This window comes from Cinclus cinclus, chromosome 7, assembly GCF_963662255.1.
Source record: "Cinclus cinclus chromosome 7, bCinCin1.1, whole genome shotgun sequence".
NCBI lineage: Eukaryota > Metazoa > Chordata > Aves > Passeriformes > Cinclidae > Cinclus > Cinclus cinclus.
The window spans coordinates 5,417,579-5,439,483 of NC_085052.1; the positions used below are offsets into that span (position 1 = coordinate 5,417,579).

Sequence of the window (21,905 nt, forward strand, 5' to 3'; positions counted from 1 at the left end):
GAAATCCTGTGCATGGACTGCAAGCCTTAAGAGTGAGTGCAGTGCAAACACCTCCCTAGACCACTCCATTTTCTATAACAAGGAACAGAGTTGTTATTTTGTTTTTTGTTTGTTTGTTTTTTCCAAAGGCTGATCATTTCCTAAGCTTCTGTAGACTCAGAAAAACATTTTGTGTCATTCTACAGCCCTTCAGAGTTCAGGGCACCGCATGCCTGGGAGGAACATGCCCAACCCTTTCCAACTCTGCCTACAGTTCCAGGGAGCTTTTGTATGATCCTTCCTGCGAATCTCCCTGAGACTTCACAGTTCCCACTGTTCCCACTAAACAGCCATGGCTGCCACTTTCTCTGTGTGAACACTGTGCATATCCACAGCCTTCAGAAGCTCAAACAAAGCCAGAAACAATTACAAACCAAAACCCAACCCACCAACCTACTTCTGCTGCCCTGGAGAACAATTAGGTAGCGCAGGTTATGTGTGCAAGGAAACATTTGGATCCCAAGAGGGAAAGCTTCCAAAGGTAACACTTTGGCCATTTACAGATGAAAAAGTTCCCTGGAGGGGTGCAGAAGATTTCTGCAGCCACAATGAAATGGTTATTAACACCATTCTCCTGCTGCATTATGGGCAATGGCTGTAAAAACAAATTTGGCTTTTACAAGGGAACAGAGACACCTTTTCCAACATATTAAATGTCCTGTGGCAGCTAGGAGAGCCATACACCGTGATTAAGACCACTACATCTGAGCTTGTGACAAAGAATATTCTGCTAACTCTTCAGAAACACCTGCAGAAACCAGTTACACTTTCTTGCATTCAAAACAAAACACTGGGGAGTTATAACAAGTATAGTTCCGTATTTCCCCTAATGGCTATTCTGTTTCCTGGAGGCAAAGAAAGAGATTCTCGATCTCACTTACAATAATGTAAACAGTAATTATGCCAGTCAAATCCACTGATTAACACTAGGGTAAAGCTGATGGAACTGAAACCAGATTCATGGCAGCACAAGATGTGCTTAAGTTGGCCCTACAACAAAAATTTCTCTCATCACATCATCCTTATTGATCAGACATTTTAATAATAGTCCAAAAGTCCACACTACTTTTACCAGGTTTTAAACAAAATCTCCTACCTCCTGTACCTTCTGTTTTATGGCCAGAGACTGAAAACCTCTGTACAAATATTTTGCTGGCATAGCAATACCTCAGTTTTATGATACTCTCCCTTTTAATTTTTAAGAAAAGAATGCAACTAGGAATTGTGTTAGTGGTTATTTGAGAAACAAGAAATGGATATTCAATTACTTCTGAGTGCCATTAGCCCACCCTGAGAAAAGTCTCCACTACTAAATTCATTTTTTTTCTGTCTTTGTAAGACATAAGAGTTCTTCCCAGATGCTCTTCCCTTTCTGTGAATGGCATGAGAACAGCTGATATGTCACACACTTGCTCAGGGTTAGCTGTATTCCTGTCCACAAAAAGTCTGGATGCCAGCAGAGTCCTGTCCAGCAGCAGTGTCTGGTGCTGCCCATGGCCTGGCACCCCACTGAAGTACTGAAGAGTAGCAGAATCTGATTCAGATCTGATGAAAGCTCCCAGGCTGTGTGACTCCCCATTATCTGTCATTTTCAATGTCATGTTGCATTGCTACACTTGAAAACCTGGCCTCTCCTTTTCTGACAGCTTTGTAAGTTTTGCTACAGGCTGTTTCACTGAGACCTCCAAGACCCAGTCTTTGCTGAGTTCACTGAACAGGACAGCCATCAAAAAAACCTTCTCCTAAAGCCATCTCTGTGTGTTTGCCATGGGACTCACAACATCTCTCAGTGTTTCCCCTGTGGCTGTGGGGGGACATCCGACCTTTTGCTGATCTATCAGCAAATCAAATTCTTTATCAAACAAGCTGCAGTGCTGGTAGTACCAAGGGAGGCATTCAGAAGACCTTCTCTTTTACTTTTTCATGAAGATGTGTTATTTGTTCTACCTTTCCTTATGAGATAACTTCCAAACTTTACTATGCTCAGTCAAGATGTGTGTCAAGGTGTGCTACTGGTGCTCCCTCCAAGCCTGTGGGAGTGAAAGCAGGCAGCCAGCAAGCAGAGATTGGCACTTTCAAGGAACAGAAGCATTTTCCTGGCATCCCAGCAGCTGGGGTTCACAATTCTGGAACAGGGGTGTGGTGAGAAGAAGTGCGCCCAGTTATTCCCAGAGCTACAACACAAACCTGCATGGGCTGAGCTGGTTCATTGTATTTAATGCTGCCGTTTCCATGGGAGAAGTGCCCAAATGGGACAAAATGGACTGAGAGAGATGTGTTGAGGCTCCAGCTAAAGACATCCAGTTGGGGTCACCACCATTTGAGAAACCTATAGAGAGCTGACAAGAGCACCAAGTGTCTGGAGCATTGGGAAAGATACTTAGGAAAAAAAGCCCAGAGGAAAGCATCGAGGAACTAGATCTGTTTAGTCTGGAAAAGTATGGGTGAAACTTGATAAAGGTCTTTTAATATAGAAATGTTTTTAATAAAGAGGGCAGGGATCAATTATTCTGCATATTCTGCTCTGCTCTGGGGGAATGATGTGAAGAAATCCACTTAATTGGATATGAAGGCTTTTTATTCTAATTTTTCACACAGGAAAGCAGAAGAACAGCCCTATGAATATTATGGAATCTGTTCTCAGAGGTCTGAAAGACCTCCAAGGGCACTCAGACATCTGTTGATCATCTAAGTGTATTTGATCTCTGTTCAATGCAAGAGGCTCTTGAGCCCTTTCCCAGTCCTTTGTACCAATGATTTTGAAAAGCACTGGGCTTCATAAAGCACAGGCACATGGCATGGCCATGAGAACAGATGAGGAAGGGAGTTTGTTTGTTGAGTGCTCAGCAAAGGAAACCTGTAGCTCTGAGTAAAGGAGTAAGAATCTTTGCAAATTAACAGCCCTGCTTCAAAGACTTGTCTCAGTCCTCACTGTCTCCTAAAACAATAAATGACATGGCTTACAGATCCCTGAATTTCAGACCAGAAAATGGAAAGCATTGAGTTTGGCCAGAGTTCTTGAGTTTTACTGACTTTTTTAAAAAAACAGAGCAGGTCTGTAGTTTGGAGGTAATTCTTCATCCTTACACAATGACTTTCATCAAGAATCTCAAAATAGTAAAGCTTCATTGCAGGATTAAGTCTTCATGAGCTAGGTGGCAATCTCACAATATTTTACAGAACAGTGAACAGGAGATTAAGAAGTGTGTTTTGCAGAAGATTCAAGCATCACCTGTGACTGAAATCAAAGTAGTCTCACTGAGATAAATGAAAGCTGGAGATGCTCAGATTCCTCAAATCAGTCCAATTGTCACTTGCAATTAGTGAATAAAGAATGGAAACCTAGAAGTGAAGGCTTTCATTTCATACCAGCTCCTGCCAGTGGATGTGAGTCATCAGGGTGTCTTACAGCACAACTGTTCATCACTACAGAAACTATATGAACCAGAAAGATTCCACACTCTTTAGATTGAATAGACCTCATGCAATCTTCTGTCACAAACACAACTGCTTTCCTGGCAAGTTTCAGGCATGCAGCTGATACTGAAACATGATGAGTTATTTTCAAAGTCACTTGCGTAAAATAAATAACGTGCAGCATATGTTATGTTTCAGGTTATGAAAACATTCCACAACGAACTGGCTTAAAACAATTAAAAATGTTTCAGTCAATGGACAAAAGTTCAGGCTGTAACTTTTCTTGAGCTGCCTCTGCTTCCAAGCATTTGTCTTCATGATACGTGTATTTTCAGATGCTGACAGCAATGTTCCACATATAATCTGTTTGAAAATCTCCACACAGATTTGCTACTAGTAGAGATCTCAAAACTATGACAGAAACAGGCTAAAATGAACTTTTTGTGTGAGATGATGCATGATCAGACAAGAAGAGTTCGTACAAAAAAACCTGGAAATTCTGGCTTCATCCAGAATTCTAAGCTACAGCCAGGGAAGTTCTAACCATGCAGCCAGGGACTGACTGAGGGAAAGTGTGAAGGGGCTGACAGGGGGAATCCAAAATGCTTTAGATTGGGAAAGACCTTTAAGATGACTGTGTCCCATCAAGAGACTCAGAGGAGAGCAATGGATGAGGAGATGGAATGTCTTGGTTGCATTTTGATGTTGGGAAATCAAGGCTGGGCATTCCTGGTGAGGGAAAGGATCCCAGCACTGTCACAGCACACGCAGTCTCCTGATGCCTTTTGGTGTTACACAGAAATGTTGGAACATTCCTTTTCCTTTCCCTGTGTCTGATCTTATCTGTTCAGTTTGAGCTCTGTGTGTAGTAAGCAGCCAATTCTACATCAGCAGCAGCTGCAACACTTTAACTAATCAACTTCTGCATTTTCTTTTTACTTTTCTTTTTTTTCCCCCTGCCACAGTCATTTGGGTCTGTATGAGGTGAACCAGTAAAGCAAAAGGCTTCATAATTCCAGGATATTTGCTTTGAGATGACAGATGTAGGAGTTGGCAGTGGGGTGGATGGGGAGCAAGGAAGGCAGCTGTGTTATTAGTAGCCATTTATCTATTACAACAGTGTGTAGACATGACACCTAAGAATGTAGTGCCAGGCACTACAGACATGTCGTGAGAGCCAGAGCTTCCAAAGCAAACCACTCTCACCAGCCCTGGGAGTGGGAGCAGAGGCCAAAGACATGAAATACCTCATCCAGGATTACAGAGACAGCCAGTGGCAGAGAAAATACTGAGCCCAATCCCAACACCCAGGGCAGGATCACTTGCTGTATCTGAGTGAAGCAAATAATCAGTGTCTGTCAGCTGCAGGGTTTGTTTTGTAGCTGCAAGCTGATCTGGAGTCATGACAAATCTGTTTTCCCTCATATGCTACTAAACTATCAAAACACATGTTGACACACAGAAAAATGCAATGACTGGAGACAACAGAGCCCTCAGCAAGCAGCTGAGCATGTTCTAGCCTTGGAAGGGTTGTGCTAATACTACACAAAGGGCCACGCTACCGCCTCCGTTCTTGTAGACCTGAAGTAGCTCCAGGCTCCCTCGCCTGCCCTGGGCTCCTCAGGGTACCTCCTGTGCCTCAGCAAACCCAGCAGCAGAAAATGGACAAGTTTCCCCCCTGGGTTCCCAGTATCCTTCCTCTTTGGTGCTGGGATACAAGCTGTAGTCTAGAACCATGCCCTTCCTTGGAAAAACAGCAGCCTCTGAGGCTCCCTTTCTGACAAGTGCATAGGAAGTATATTAATTATTTTTTTGGCTCTCCTAGAAGTCAGCAACGGGGCCTGCTATCTGGCTGTACCTTGTTTTTCCTCTTCTCAGCAGACATTTTTGTAGCTGCTCCTTTCTAGAAGCTGCATTTCTGCTCCTGATAGTGGCAAACGAGCAACTGCCATGCAAATGGTGTGAGTCAACATGTTTCCTACATAAAGCTTTTCAGTCCAGTGTGGTTTCCTTGGAATGTTGACTTATTTGATTCAGAGAAATCTGGGGGCATAACCACAACAGGAGTTTCGGAGCAACAAAGGGAAAGACTGCCTAGGCTCAAGAAAGAGAAAATTCTTCCTGGCTCCCATTGGTGACCAGAGCTTAAACACCCAAAGACCCACAGAAAGTAATTTGGAAATAACAAATTGTCCTATGAGACAAAATGTAGTTGCTTCATCATCTCCTTCTGCAAGTCCAGTGAATCAGCTGCAGACTTCATACTCTTCAATTAAACACTCACCGCAATCCCAACCAGCTACGGGGGTTTTGGTACAGCTTATTTTAAGAATCTAAACTGGTCAGCACAGAAGATACGCTTTTGACTTCAATTAGGGAGAAATTTGGCCTCACAAGAAGTGCTTGGCAGGATATTATTTCTGGATCTTCAAACCCTAGTCCTTCCCTACCCATACTTTAAAAATTATTCTTTAGAAACATGCTCATAGAGGTTTCTTCAGCAAAGAAACATATTTTTCCTCCTTTCTGTAGATAATAGGTTTATTGGTGGAGGGGTTCTCATAAACCAGCCAGCTGAAATTGTTTAAAACAAGCTTGCTTTTAAAGCAGGGGAAGGGAAAGCTTTGTTTTACTTGTTGTTGTCCTTTTTCTGCCTTCAAAGCATTTTGCACCCAGATTAAAAGATGAAAACATGGAATAACCTGTACCTGTAGCAGTCGGCAGCATGAGGGTAGCTTAAGGAACAGAAAAGGGAAGGTTTATATCAAGCAGGATTTTCTGTCCATGCCACAGTGAGGCTGCTCACAATCCTCTGGATTGTCACAGAACCACTTTTGTTGGCAACTCAGTGGAGCCATGGCTACAGGGCATTGCTACAAGCAGTCTCATACAGATATGCGATAAAGGAGAACTATGTATTCCCACTGTTAGTAGCAGCAAACATGATAGGACAATTCTGAAAGCTTCTTTTCTCAGGAAGTTTTTTCCTCTTGTCACATGTGCTTAATAGGTTTGGATAACATCCAGCATCCAGACTTTTATCAGGGCCTTCCTACCTTTTAACATCCTCTTTCACTGATGGATGGCCTAAACATTAGCAAGCAACCTTATGTTGCAATAGTCATAGCTTGGCTTCCTCTGGTAAACCAAATGTCATCTGTTCCACTAAAAAAAACCCCCAAAAACAATAAAAACAACAACCCCTAAACATATAAACACTCCTTTACAACCTAAACCTTAGTGAATGGCTTTCTTGCAGGAAAACAAACAGATCCCTGCTTGAATTCACTCCTGAGACACAAGGCTGCAAACAGGAGTAACCCTTCACTTGCAAGCTGAAGCCTGATCCACACTGAGTTCCACTTAAGGGCTGTTTTGCCATCACTTGCAGAGGGAATTCTGTAAAATTTGCCTTCACCTTTTTCCATTAGCAGGTCAAAATCCTGAGGTCTCATTTGAATGAAAAAATGAAAATCCAAAATAGAGTCTGGGAAGGTCTTGAAAAGAATTAGGAAACTAATTAAACAAACATCAGGCAGGGACCAGTGGCCCACTCACAGAAAGACTGGAAACACCCAAGAAGGCAAACAAAATCACTGCTGGAAACAGGGTATTCCCACATCACCTGGATCACACAGTCCATTAACACCATACGGTAACAGCCATCTGCAAAGAGCTGAGAGGGAAGACATTTATTGTAGGGAATGACACGCTGTTTGCAGTGGCATATTCCACTCTTCCTCACTATTGGACAAACAACATCAGTGCAAGGATAACAAACTTGCGATATGCTTGGTTTTGACTCAGGTCAGAGTCTGACTTGGTTATAAAAAAATAAATTAGTATACAAGCTAAAGCTTGGCAACCAGGTTAAATGACTTTTTTCAGTGTTGTTGGATTACTGGGGAAAAGTTATTAAACAGGAATAGCTTGAAGTGTCACATATTCATAACTTAAATATGCTGATTATTTCTAAATAAATTTGTAAAAAATGGACTTTAAAAAAAATCTCACTTTTTACACTTATCTAGCAATATTTTAAGGAAATGAAATGCTTTTTTTTTTTTCCTGTGAAATTTAAAACTCTGTGATTCCTGGTTCCAATTTAAAATAGCACACTCTATCAGCTTACTGATTCTTCTAGTTGCATCATCCTAGCCAAAGGTGTCAGCCTCAGGCATCTCATCAAAATTTGCCTGACCCATTCTTGTGAGACTAATCAGATGCTGAAGTCTCCAGATGTTTTTCCAGAATCCTGATTTCCTATTACAATGAAATCAGGTGAGAAATAAGGCATGATTAACTTCCCTTCTGACCATGTGCCTTTTCATTTTCTTCTTTGCTGGGATCAAGCATGGGGTTGCAAGTTACTGCTTCTGAGTTTAGAACAAGGAATCCTGAGCTCAGTGAGACATTAATTGATCCATTATGCTTTTAGTTTCAGAAATCTGAAACTGAACCAACCATCAAATTTGCAGCAAGTGGAGGAATGAAAGGGCTGTGGAGGTCAGGTCTTTGAAGGACTCCTGAACTGTTGAGAAATTGTGCACAGAAACCTGTGAATGTATGCCATGCAAGATAATTTAATGTATTCTGCATTACACCTAGCACAGAATTCACTTCATCAGACTTTAATCACCTAAAAGCTGAGACACTCAGAGTCTCCCCACGCTCCCTGTAGCCAGTGGGCAGAAAGAGTCATCTCTCCAGTCCAGATGCCTCCAAGGCTGAGTGCTGGGAATGCAAGAGGCTGGACTCACCAGAGGTTTATTTTAATGTCATTCTGTGCAAACACACAAAAGCCATCTCCTCCAGATTTCTGGATGTTTTGCAAGTCAGTGTTCCAGACAGCTGGAAAAGGCTGATTCTTTTTTTCCCATGTGAGCAAAATTTTCAGGCAGAAGAAGCTTTTTCTGGGAAAGCTGAATGGACCTGAAAGTGTTTTAGAATTAACTTCCTTGGCCACTGGATAATCCACACAAACCAAATATAAGTCATGAGGGGCATGCAGCGGGGATAGGGAAAAGATGACCCCTGAAACACGGAGGAGAAAACTATAATTAGCATATTCATTAGCCAAAGGCAGGCAAATACAGCCTTCCTGTTGCCAGATAATCCTGAGCAGATCTGCTCTTTGTTTGCAGAGTGCTTTTGGATGGGCTGGCTGTTCTCTGGAGCAGCCTGGGGGGCCAGCCCTGCCTCACACACAGATGCAAGCCAGGTTTACATGTGCGGTTGACATCCATTAGTGGAAACGAGTTTCCATTTTCCAAAGGGTCAAGTCAGAGTAATCCCAGCAAACACAGGGAAGCCAGAAGGCTTTTGCCCAATGGCCAAGGCATCCCAATGTTTTTCCTGATCAAAAATGACAAACAGTTACGAGGCATGTACTCTGGGGAGTGTAACCTCTCCAGAAAAGCAGGGCAAGAGAAGCAGAGCTTCAACAGCTCTGATGAGCACAAAACCAGTGGAGTTAAAGACTCCAACCCAGACCTGCTACCAGTCTGAGCAAAGGAGTTGTAAATGCAGCCCTTCCTGAGTCTAAAGGACAGGATATGGGACCACCCAAGGATGATTCTGGGACAGCATCATCAGGACAGTGAAGGCTCCATGTTGTTTCCGCAGGCTCTCCTGCAAGTTTGGCACTACTGCAAGAGACAGAAGCCCTCACTAAGTGTTTAGTTAACTAACATTTGTATTATAAACAGTGGGTAAAGGATGAGGAAATAGGACTTGAGCAAACCATGAGAAAAAAAGCCCTTTTGCCTGAGACCACAGCAAAGGGACTCCTAATCAATGCAACACTGTGATTTTTCAGATACTCTATATTACAGCCCAGTTTCAGGGGCAGACAAATGTTTATTAACATAAATTCTGACTAGAAAGCATTAATTTGAGTAACACAGTTGCCGTTCTGCCACTCAGATCTTTTCCCAGAACTGAACTTTGGAAAGATGAGCTTTTTCAGAAAGCCCACTGAGAAGGTACTTTCGTGGACTCAGACACAGTGATCAGCAGAGATATTGATCACACTGCCTCTGCAACAACAACAGGAATTATACATTGATTTCTCTGGAGACTGGATTATGTATTGATTATGTGAGCTGCAAAGCAGAGGCCTAAGTAATGCTATCATGTCTGGCTAAAATGGTGCTCGTAGAGTAGTGAAGTCAATAGAAAGGGGAGATGAGAAATCCATTGAGGCAAAGGGCAAAGTCCCAGGATAATGAATTAAATGGCAAAATTCTCCTAGCTCAAGCGATGCCAGTATTTCTATTTAAGCATTTAGCATCCTGAAAAGTCTCCTGATAGGAGCCCAAAGGATGCAGTGAATAACACTTAGAGCAAGTAAATAATTCCAGCCCATCCCGAGTCCATGGAACGCACTGTGGACAGACAGGCACTTAATTCATTGCTTACTTCAGCTGGGTCATTAATGAAATGCATAGGGTTTAGAAAAATTTGAAAACTAGCCATGGAGATAATGCTTAGACCAAGCCTTAAGGGGCCATCCACTGCTGCCAGTGAAAAGGGATACTGTGCTGGCCTTTTATCAGCAAGATAATAAGCTTACAGGAGGACAGAGATGACGTGCTGTATGTAAGTGACATAAGCTGAATTTGTAGGAGAAAGATAACAATCTAGAAGACAGTCCCTAAAGGCTCACCTTTCAAAACACAGAGCCTCTGTCTCACATTAAACTCTGCAGATTGCTTTACAGAAGCTTAATGTTTCTATCTTACAGTGCTTCCCTTAGAATGGCATTCAACTTTTGTTCTGGCCATCCCAAAAGCTAATTATAACACGTTCCCTAGAGGCATTTAGTAAAACGGAACAGTTAGAGAAAGGTCTCAGGACTTGAATCCAATTCTTGGTATGGTGTGACCTGCAGGATTCAGCCAGAATCATTAAGAAGTGATAGATGAAACTTCCCCTTTGGGAGATGGAAGGGCTTCACTGACCAGCCAAGATTATTCATCCATATGCACAAGCGCTGAAGTTTGCATTTATTTTGGGGTTAAAAATAAGGAGGGGAAGAAATCTCCAGGAGAGAGGCAAAGATCCCTGTTGTCAAAGTAAACCACTTTGATGGTGCACAGAGATGGGAGAGGTGTCTGTGAGCAGGAGCTTGACTCATCTGCATGGCCTGGGCCAGCAGAAGGACTCATGTAATTATAATTTCATCTCACCCATCTTATGGAGATGTTTTCTTCTCCATAAAAACCTGATTTGAGAGACGGGCACATTTTTGTCAGTAGACAAGTGGAAGGCCAGGCACTGCTGGTCAGCCAGAGTCCCTTTCAAGGGACTTTATCCTCCCTTCCTTATCCTATGATTGTTCATAAAAACAAAGACATAGTTTTGTTTACAAAAATCCCCACTGATAGCCTTAGACTGGAGTAAGGAGGTTACTGCTGTGCCCAGCTAACCTCTTGCAGCAAAGAAAGTGCAAATATGGCCTTTATTCTGTGCATTTCCTGGAGGAAAGGGTACTGGACAGGAATTCAGATAAGAAAATTAATGCTGTTGCTGTTCTTCATATTCTGTGAAGTATTATAATGGGGATAACAATACACATTAGACATCCTGTTCAGTAACATTTTTAGTACCCAGCTGAGTCCAAATATAAACTATAATGGCATATGGAGACTGTCTTAAGAGCCATTTCAAATCAATTTAGTTTTATATAGCGTCTCTCCAAGTTTCTCAAGGTGATTTACAGCGAAAAAACAAATAGTGGGATAGTGATTTAGTAGAGTGAGGCATGGCAGCTGTCAGGCAGGAAGGCAAAAATGCTGCATGGAGACGTAAAACTCTAATTTAAAGCACTACTAAGGTAAATATATCTCTTTGCTCTTCCAGTACAAGAAGCAGTCTGGTAATGAAGCCAGGTTGGGTTCAGTTTAACTCAACAGTTCAATGGAGCCATTTACAGATGGAACTGGACCTAAAACTGAACCTTTTCCACTCAGCTGCTGAGATTAGGAAAAAAAAACAGGGAAGAAATATTTGTGACCAATTCATTTTAGCAGTTTTACCATCATATTTCACAACCTCAGAAATTTCAGACTTCCTGTGGGTTGGACTTCTGCCCTAGGGGCTTATGAAGTCAAGAAGGCAGCTTTAAGTGCCTTTTTTCTTGGAAATTGTTAAAGCCTTTTTAAAAGAAGCAAGATTCTAGTCAAGAAACCTTGACCTGGCTGGTGTGACAACCATTGTGCTGCTCCAGTGCATGAAGAAGGAATAATTTTTCAGGGAATGTTTCCCTCAGCTACAGGACACCTTTCCTGTGGGTTTTTGCCCTCCTGCTCACCCCTCAAGTGAAGCTGGTACAGAAGCCATGAAAACACTTGTATTTTGGTGTTGTTAGCATTGAAGATCACATGTGCTCCTGACATTTCCCACCCACCAAAGAGTTCAGAATGTGTTGGTGGATGTGTTGTGCTGTTAGGAGAACTTTAGGCAAGAGAGAGGGAATACTACTGTCTTCCTAGGACATGAGGACACAGAATCCTGGGACAGCTCAGTGTGAAAGGGACCTGGTCCAACCTTTCATGGAAAAGGGAGCCTTGATGAGATGATCTAGTGCCCAATAGTATCTTGAAAACCTCCAGTGCTGAGGACTCCACCACATCCTTAGGGAGGCTGAGGACTCCACCACATCCTTAGGGAGGCTGTTCCTATGTACCTCTTCTTTGAGAGGCCTAAACCACCCACGTTCCCTTCTACCTAAACCACCCACATTCCCTTCTACCTAAACCACCCACGTTCCCTTTCAGGTGCCAGGATTTGTCAGGATTTGTCACTCCTGCTGCCTGTAGGTCAGGGACACGGTGGAAGCCTGACCTGCTTGTCCACCAGGAGAAAGATTTCAATTCCCCAACAAGCAGGTAGGGACTGCTCAGGATGCCAAAGCTGTGAGAGCCTGAATTGTGATCACTTGAAAAAGTACCTCCTTGCTCTACTATCCTGGCAAGTGCAGGGCTCGTTTAGTGGCCTTGGGGCAGATGTCTTGCAGGCAGTGACTTTGTGAGTCACACAAGGCTGGGAGTCCTGCTGGGATGTCTGTTCATCTGGGAAAGTGCCTTCTCTTCTTTTCTGCCATACAAGAAGTGTATGTTTTATTAAATAAAGTGCATGTTCCCTATGCAAATGAACGCCCTTTGGAATGGTGATATACTGACATGCTGTATGTTAAATATGTATGCCCTTTAAAAACTGAAGCAGAACTAAAAAATCATTTATAAATATTAAAGAGCAAGAAGTCTAGTTTTTGTTTTCACTGTGCTTCTGATCCTGCACTCTGGGAAAAACACTCCTCACATTATAAGACTGAATTATCTGTCCAAGAACTAAACCTGTAATTTTATTCTATCAGTCAAGCTGCATGTCACGCTATTTTTGTATCAAGACAATCAGGTTCTTTGAAGCACAGACACACACCTACTTAAAAGAAGCTTTCAGCTGAAAGCAGAAGACTCCAGAAACAGCAGCAATTTGTACCTTTCAAGGGACTGATAATTAAATAGAGAAATGCTGATTCCAATGAAAAGAAGGTTTCTTTGCTGGCCAAATGATGTTTCAGTAGGACATTTGGGTCCAGATTCATCTGTTTGGACTGCCGACATCAGTCCTTTGAACCACTGACTTCTAACAGTTTCAAATGTGTCCTTGGGAGATAATTATTTGACAAGAAAGGACAGTAGTCCATCTGCATTCTTAACCTGACTACCTTAGTTAGGTATCTAAAATGAAGTTAAATCAATCCAGGCCTTGGTCTAGTTGTTTAAGTATTTGCTGTATGGGACACCTACTAGAAATTGTAGTATTCAACCCATTGTTACAGCAAAGTCAGCCTTGCCTCTAGGAAGCATTTTCTGCTACGCAGGGTTTCCACATCCCTCTGGGAAGAAGCAGAAGTTTCTCATTAAGGAAAAAAAGTGCAGCAAGGCCAATGCAGACATTAAAGCACCACCACCAGGGAGGCAGTTTTAGATTACAAGTGAAGGAGAGCAGCCCTGTGTTTCACAGGATCACAAAAGGGGTGATGTTGGAAGGGACCACTGGAGGCCATCCAGTTTCCTTCTGCTCAGAGTTGTTAAGGTGACTTGCAAATACCAGAAAAGTCTCAGGACAGAGTACAAATATTCTGTGCCAATTTTACATACTGAGAAACCAGGTACACAGGTCAAATAAGAATTACAGGGCATGGCAGAGAATGGAAACTCCAGCTCTGGATCCCAGTATTTTTCCTTCCTGTAACACCACCATTCTTTGTTGATGAAGAGGCAGCAGTTTTCAGCTTGGTTTTCACTGCACATTCACTAAATTATTCCATGTGCTTCTGGCTGCACCATGGATGGCAGGAGAGCCAATGGACAGCAGTGAAGTGCTTTTGGAAACCTGCAGCAAGACTGGCTGAAGTGAAGCAATGCTATCCTCCCCTCACTTTACTAGCTCTGCTATCAGCAAAATGCCTTTCTCCCTTTCCCGATGGGTGCTGGAGCAGTGGGAAATATCTGCCCTCAGAGTCTGTCGCTCGTTCCTCTGTTGACAAGAATTTTTAAGACAAAAGGTCATTTTGGTGGATTGAAAAAGCAGTGGAACTTCATGCCCCTAATGAATGGGCAGCAGGAACTCACACTGGCAGTGCTCAATGGCTGCACATGAAAGTAGCCAGGCTCAGTAAATGAAACCAGATCCCAAAATGCAGCCTGAGATAACTGAAAGTATGCATCCAAGTTTATTGTAGGAAAATGACTGAGTGGAAAAAGAGTGGTCTGCTCTGCCCCTGCACCTCCAAAACATATTGTACCATTTAAACCCTCTAGAAAGACATCTGCCAAAAATGTGATTAATTCTCCTGAAGGTCAAATGTATTTCTTTTGTAAAACAGTTGAAGCAGCAACTGAACATCTTTGATTACTCTTACGAAAGCAACTAAGGAAAAATCCTAGGACGGCTCTTGTGTTTGAAGCTGGATGTTTACTGCTTACTGGCAGTGACTTGTGTAGCAAAGGTGAAATGCGGTCAGGAAATGATTGTAACCCCCGCAAAAGGGTCAGTCCCAGAGCAGCCTGTCCCAAATCCCAGCAGCACATCCGTGCCTCTGTTTGGAGTGCCACCCTGTGGACACGGCTGCTCCCAGGAGCTGCTCTCCTTCCCACAGCCACGAGAGGTGACACTCAGGACCCTCCCTGGGGGACACTAGGATGGGTGACAGCACCTCTGAGCTCCCAACCCCACTGTCCCCTGCCAGTCCTGCCTGTCCCTGCCCACCCTGTGGAAAACGGTGCTGGGGGAGGAGTAGGAGTTTCTGCACCAAAATACAGGGTCTGCTATGAAAGACCATTTTTGCCTGTGCTTTCTACACAACAAAATATGAATTTCCACCACTACTTCTGAGCTGGATAGGGAATAATTGGGGCATCTGTTGGTAACAGCTGAGGTCTCTTGTATTACACCCCCAATGCAGGGTTTTTACACTGAGAAGAGACCAGAGAAGCCCTCGGCTCATCCACAGATGAATTAAGCCCCTGGTAAGTCAAGTTCATCCTTAGAAGTCAATTTCTGGATTGCATTATAATATTTTTTTTCTCTCTGGCTGTTCGTGTAAGACTTGCAGGTTTATTCACTGGAGATTGCCGCCATAAATTTTGGGAGTCTGGCTTACAAAGCCTGTAACAACCCTGTTTAGTAAAGGTGTGCCTTGCAGCCTTCCCTCAGTAATGCCACTTTGGCTGCCCCTTACCTCTGGGGTGAGGTATTTCATCATGATTTCCTTTCCTTTCTCTCCCAGCTTTTCATCTGGAGCAATTTCATATTCTGCCTGGAACAGACATATAAAAAAATAAAAGTCAATATTTGCACTCATATTTCACCATTATAACTTCATTTTGGATGTGGCCTTAACAGAACACTCTGTTTGAAAAATCCGAAGGACAAATATAATTTTCTGGTGGAAGTAAAACCTGTAAGCACAATCTTATTAAAACCTTTCCACTATATTTTGACCAGACCCTAGTAGTGCATCTTCTGGGGCTTTGTCTCTTAATTAACACCAATGTAATTTAATTAATTTATGCTTTATAACCTTGCAAAGCCAGCTTTCAGAAAGCATTCAGTGACAAGAGACATCAACTTCATTTGGTTTTGTTCAAAAGAAAGTGGGATACAGAAGGTAAAATTATTTCTCTGAGTAGTAGAAAAAGTGAATGTTAACCCTTGCCAGAAGGTATTTCAAGTGCCAGGTAAATATATATACATATATACAAGTATACATCTATACATCTATACATATATACATATTCTTCAGTATATTGTCTTTTTTGTTTAATGTGACTCTTCTATGTATTTATGCTTTAATCTTGGTCTAACAATACCCGTGCAAAGCAGAGACACCTGTCCATCACTATTAGTGATCCTTGGCTCAGTCCCTCCACGAAGCTGATTTCTTAGGTGAGTTTCTTAGGACCAAGAGGAAACAAAAGAGACCATTTAGAGGAATAAACACCATAAGCAAAATTCTCTTTGGCTTCCCTAGTGCATTAAAAAAGGGAGCACCCCATCCTCACACACAAAGTCTACCTATATTTTAAAATTCTGACTGTTCTAGGTATTGAAGCATTACTGACTTTGGATGAGCTTTGTTTACATTAGAAACAAAAGAAGTACTAAATGTGTACCACAAAGATATTAATCACTTCAGCTGAAGTTTTGGATTCATGGCAGGCATTCGAAGCAAACACGTGCTGCAGGGGACCCCAGTGGCTAAATGACAACAAATTCTTAGAGACATTCCTGCTTGGCACTGCCTGCATATGAAACTTTAGAGTTCAGATCAAAATATTTTCCAGAAGTAAAAAGAAATTAAAAAAAAAAAAGAAGATGACAGTTTTCATGACTGTATTAAAAAAAGGATCCCAGAAAATCCTGCCAAACCAATTAAATAACCTGGTCCAATACAAGCTGTCTGAGATGATAAATGAGGAGGAAGCTAAAAAAAAAATAAAAAAGGTAAATCAGACTGAACTGGCAAACACTTGGAAGAACAAATTTCAGAACTATTGCCCACTGGAAGATGTATATACTGCTCCAGGCTGGATGCAATAAATCTGCAGGCTGGCTGTAATGGATACCCCAGCTAAGCAAACCCAGGAACGACATGGAAACCACAATGTAGTAATAATGCTATTCCCCTTCTATCTGGCCAGTGCTCTTGTAGCTATTGCAGCTCAAGTCTGGAGCTGAATATTTACACACAGGCATAGCAGGTTGCTTGAACAGTCTGAAATTATGATCTGATTTGGATATGATAATGGTGACAAATAAAAACTATTAAATAAACAACGAAAAACTAAAATCCACAAGTACAGTACTTCTTCTTGAGCGACAGCTTTGGGATGAAACTGATTACATTCTCATAAAACTTAATAGAAGAGTTTAAAAAAATCTTTTATCTAATTTCCTGTCCTTTTAGATGGTATCTGAGTATTTCAGATATATTCTGTACTTTAAGAGCTGAAATGAACTGGGTCATTTCAGCTCTTAAAGTTCAGAAACTCTGAAATGCTTAGAGTGTCTTAGCAGCATTCTTCTCATTGTTTCTCTCTTTCATTTGCTTTCAAACTCTGATAATATATTGTCTCCCTAGCAAATAAAACTTGATTACATGTCACCATCTCCTATATGAAGTGCACCAGGGAGCTGTCGAAAAACTTGATGTCCTTTTTGCCATACATAACCTATAACAGTTACATCCCATCTGAACTGGACCATCTACAACAGGGAACAAATCAGGACAGACCAGAAGACAGAAACTCAGCAAGAACTGGATGTCTTGAAACGCAATTCCTACTGGGATCCAGCATGTGCAGAGCTAAATGCACACCTATACACACACAGAGCATCTAGTTCTGCCTCGAGATAGATAGCAAAGAATGGAAGGAAAGTTTAATTATACTTGCATTTGACATAACCAGGAAATGTGACATGGTGGCGGTGAAGGTGGGAAGTGACAGACAAGTGAGGATGTGAGAAGGAACCATAAGCTCCAACTGTGATTCACTATAGGTCTGCCTGTTCCATTTTGTTCCTGAGTTCATTATTATTTCTCCCTTAAGAGCCATTTTTGAGCTATTCAGCAACAGACCCTGGTAGATTTTCAGCCATGACCTGTTATTACAGGAGATGGACAGGGATGTCCCCATGCTCTCTCTGCCACCTGCCTGGGAAAACACCAAGGTCCTCAATTCCTGCTCTTGTTCTTAAATCACAAGATACCCCCCCTCCTTTCCCGATACTCAAAAGCATGACTGCAGTTTGCAAATTCCTAATTGCTAGAAATAACATCATTACTTAAAATCTGTGTGGAACAAAATATTTTCCATTATTCCTTTGATGAATCCAGGCATGTGTTTCAAGGTTCCTGCTCTGAAGTCTAAGAGCTTCTCCATGCCCTAGTTAGGTCAGACAGGGCCCTATTCATAGCCCATAAATGAGGGGAGAATTTACGATCACCCTGACTCTGTGGGACAAGCTGCAGGGAAGGCTCTTTCTGTGGGCAGGCACAGATCCTTTAGCCCAAATGGCAGGAGGATGTGGGCTGGCCACTGTCTGCTGCTAACCTTTCTTCTGGTTGCTGTTTTGGAGGTAGTAGTTACATTGGTGGCTCCTTCTGCCATAGAAGCAGCCCTGGTTGGATGCAGAAATGGGAGGCCAAAGTTCCTTCCCTTTGGAGCAGCTGCCCTCAGGATGGGCTGAGAGAGATCAGATGGAAAAATGCTCTTCAGCTGGAAAAGGGAGCAACATGTAGCCTGTGGCTGGCTGTGGGATGGAGCCACGGGCTCAGGGACAGCTCAGCTTTGGTGGCTGGAGGCTGCCTGTGATGGATGGACCAGGGCAATGACACAGGGACCCCACAGGGGCTGACATTGATTCTGACACATCAATTTATGTAGTATTTGATTTTCACCTTTATATTATTTGAGCTCCTGAAACTGCATGGCTAAAAATATGTGAAAATGGAAAAACATTTCTGCAGATCTGGGAGGATGCTCTCCCACAGCAGGCATCTGATGGCTGCCTGTGGCAGCATGGCATGGCCAAGGGAATCATCACCCCTTGTACCCACCAGGACATGGACATGGGAACAGACACTCCCACCAGAGCAGTTTTGCTTCTTGGTAAAAGTCAGGAACAGTCGAATCACATTTTGAGTATCTGCAGGAGGCTACTGGCATTCCAGTCCAAATTTTTCACCTCTACTTTCTCAGCTCCCTTCTCTGTTATCTGAGAATATCTCTCTGCTCAGTCCCTTCTCAGACTCCATGCTCTCATGCTCTGCCCTGTTATTGCTCTGTCCTCAGTGCTTGTCCTTGCACTTGCTTCCACTGGAGATTTAAAATCTGTGACTGAAAATTGGAAGGCAAACCCCAAACAGCTGGGATTCATAATAACTCACATTTCTAAATGAAAAGTGAACTTGAAACCATATTTTTCGTACTTAAAGGCAGGGCAAGAAGAGCCCTTTCAACTGTTTGAAAACACATTTTGAGTTAATGAGTTTGTTGATACCAACAAACTGGCATTTCTGATGGGAAAAGCCTTGAACAGCTTTAAGACACACACACACACACAGATGGTTTATATACCACAAAAGGGATTTAACCAAACGAAATCTCCCTAACAGCAAGACAGGGTTTTTACAAATGGCATTAAATGGATGCTCACTCATCCTTTCACCCCAGATAAGTGCAGTGTCTAGTGAAGCATTCAGCTGAAAAGTCCATGTGAGGAGATTGTGCCTCTCACCCCGGCTCCTGAGCCCAGATATCACAAGCAGAAACAACCTGGAGAGGCAGCAGGGCTATTTTCCTCCAGAGGTTGTATCTTTGTGTGACTTTAGTGCTGAAAAGTAACCTTGTTCACATTGGAGAGAAAATAATGACCAAAACTGTCCACATTCTCCTCCAGTCAACTTAAATCTGGTCCATATTAAATTGTTAAAAGCCCTCCCTTGGAAAAAAAAACAAAAAGAATGTGAGTAGATGAGGCAGGAAAGGGAGTCCAGAAGCTAAAGCCTTCATTTTAATGACACATAAAAATCACAGGAGAGGAGAAGGAAATGTCAGGAGCTGGGAATATGCTGATGAGAAGGAGACAGGAGCAAGAGGTCCCTGCTGAAGTGAACTGTCACCTTCTTGTGCGGGAGGCACTGGCTGTGGAGAAGGAAACATCTTGCTAGCACCTTGCCTGCTCACTGATCTGCCTTTTAACACAGGAAACATTTCCCCTCACACTTTATTTTAATGGCTCTCTTTCAACAACTCCAAAGTTGAATGATGTTGCTAAAATATTTGTAAGCAGAGCAAAGTGTGCTTCAGGGCTGTGCGTGATTCCTGGGGTAAGGGCTTCCAGAGGAGCCTGTTCAATCATAAACCATCTCCATCAAATGCTAACAGTTTATGCTCACACAGTTCCACCATCAGAGTGGCTCCATCAGGGTTTGGTGAGATATTCAGGGGAGATCTCTGTGGTTCCATGCACCCAGAGAAGCATGCAAAGCCTTCCTTCAGTGCCACAGGGGTGTTAGGTGGATATTTTATCTCAGCAATCAGGACCTCTGTCATGAGTTTGTTTGCACAATATCCTCAGTATGAGGTGGCTGTCTGTCCTTACAGCCCTTTGTGCCAGCTGGGACAAGGGGTTGCTGTTGCTCCATTTCCCAGACAGACAGACAGACAGACACACTGACAGGCACTCACTGGTCCCACAGCAGCAGTGGGAACCACCCACCCACAGCTTCACCAGAGCTGTGCTGCAGAGCTCTGAGTCTCTTTGTTCTTATCACTGCTATCATCTAATGTTGGGGCCTACTGCTTACAAACCACATGTCCTGTTAGTCTGGGCTACAATCGATTGTGACTAATCACCCAAACACTGCTCTCAGAAAACATGTAGAGATGTTATGCCTCTGAGCACTTTCATCTCAATTATTGGTTGAAATTGGCCAAGGTATTCACAGGTTTCAGAGGGAACTGACAGCTACACCCCTACATGCATGCAGAATTTAGTGATGCAAATCCTTTTTCTTCAGAAAGCAGCTTAACAACTATTTAACAGGCAAAAAAAATCCCCAAATGCAGCCATAATTACATTTGCAGGAGACTACATCAGACCAGGTTAGTTATTTCACAAAACAGCTGACATAAATGTCCAGTCAAGAGAGGATTTGTTTTGGTCTCTTTACATATTCTGGTCTGCAAGGTCTGGATGATTCTACCAGCCTTTGGAAGCAAAGGTGTGAGAGAGCTTAGTCTCTCATTAGGATGTTGGTAAATTGTTGAATGTCTGACTCAGCTTCTGGTTTTCTCCCAGAAGCCCCAGTCACTTTTTTTCCTTGCAGACAGCTGAGTGCATCAGTTGGAAAACTGTATAAAATATTGGGAGGCATCAAGTACTGGCTTCTGCCAGTGACTTACTGCATCACCTGGTACAGTCACTTAGATGGGCTCTGAAAAAGAGAGGTGGTTCTTCCCTTTCAAGGTGCAAAAAGCCCCGTGAGTCCCTCATGAACAGCTAAATATTATCCCCTTTTATCTTTTCCCTTTATTTGACATTACGCAAAAGCTCATTTTTTGCATCTTGTATTAGAAAAATGACTGTGAAGAAAAAAAGAAAAGAAAGGCTCTTGGCTTTTCCTGCTTGTTTCAGCAGGTGGTCTTGAAAAGGTTTCACATTCCTGGTGGTCTCAGATTAGGGCTGTAAAGTCAGAGACCTGGTCTCATTATAGGGATTTTTTTTTTTTTTTAAATTTTTTTTTTTTTTTGCCTAACATAGGGCTTGGCTTGAATCCCAGTACTCACTAAACACAGTGTGACCCCACCGGGCAAATTTCAGTAGCAATCATCCAATTTAATGGCAAAGGGCTGTGTTGCTTGACCTTAATATTGCCTAATGCAGGGATTTTCATGGGCTGGGAGCAAGCTCATACAGAATTTGAAATCAATAAACAAAGGCTGTTAATTAGTGTAAAAAAGAAGAAAGATAAGGATTCAGACCTCCATCCAGAGAGGCATTTTGTTTATCATCCTCATAGTGCCAGTCTGAGCCTAACTGGGAACAGACCACTGGCCCAGTCCAGGTGCACAGGGCAGCTCCAGTCTGCAAAAACAACTTGGGGTGGGTGCAAAGCAAAAGGATTTTGGGAATATCAGTTTGGGACTGCTCGGAGACAGACCTTTAACACAAAGGCAGTGCCACCACGAGCTTTTGCAGGGCTGAGGGGAGGAGGACACGGAGTCCCAGTGCTCGTCAGGGCTGCACAGGGCTCGGGAGGACAGAATGACCGTCCTGCCAGGGATTTCTGCAGGTGCCACTGCCCATCTGCCCGGGGCTGCAGGTGGCACAGGCGATGGGGCATTTCTGCAGGGCTGCCTCCCCCCAGG

The 21,905-nt window shown here is 42.9% G+C and overlaps 1 protein-coding gene across 1 annotated transcript in view; it reads right to left on the reverse strand.

Moving 5' to 3' along the window:
- Positions 1 to 21,905, reverse strand: part of GRK5 (G protein-coupled receptor kinase 5) — a 146,822-nt gene that overhangs the window by 28,474 nt on the left and 96,443 nt on the right. Inside the window, exon 4 of the mRNA XM_062496049.1 lies at positions 15,209 to 15,286. Coding sequence (XP_062352033.1) covers positions 15,209 to 15,286 — 78 coding nt within the window. The remainder of the gene's footprint in view (positions 1 to 15,208; positions 15,287 to 21,905) is intronic.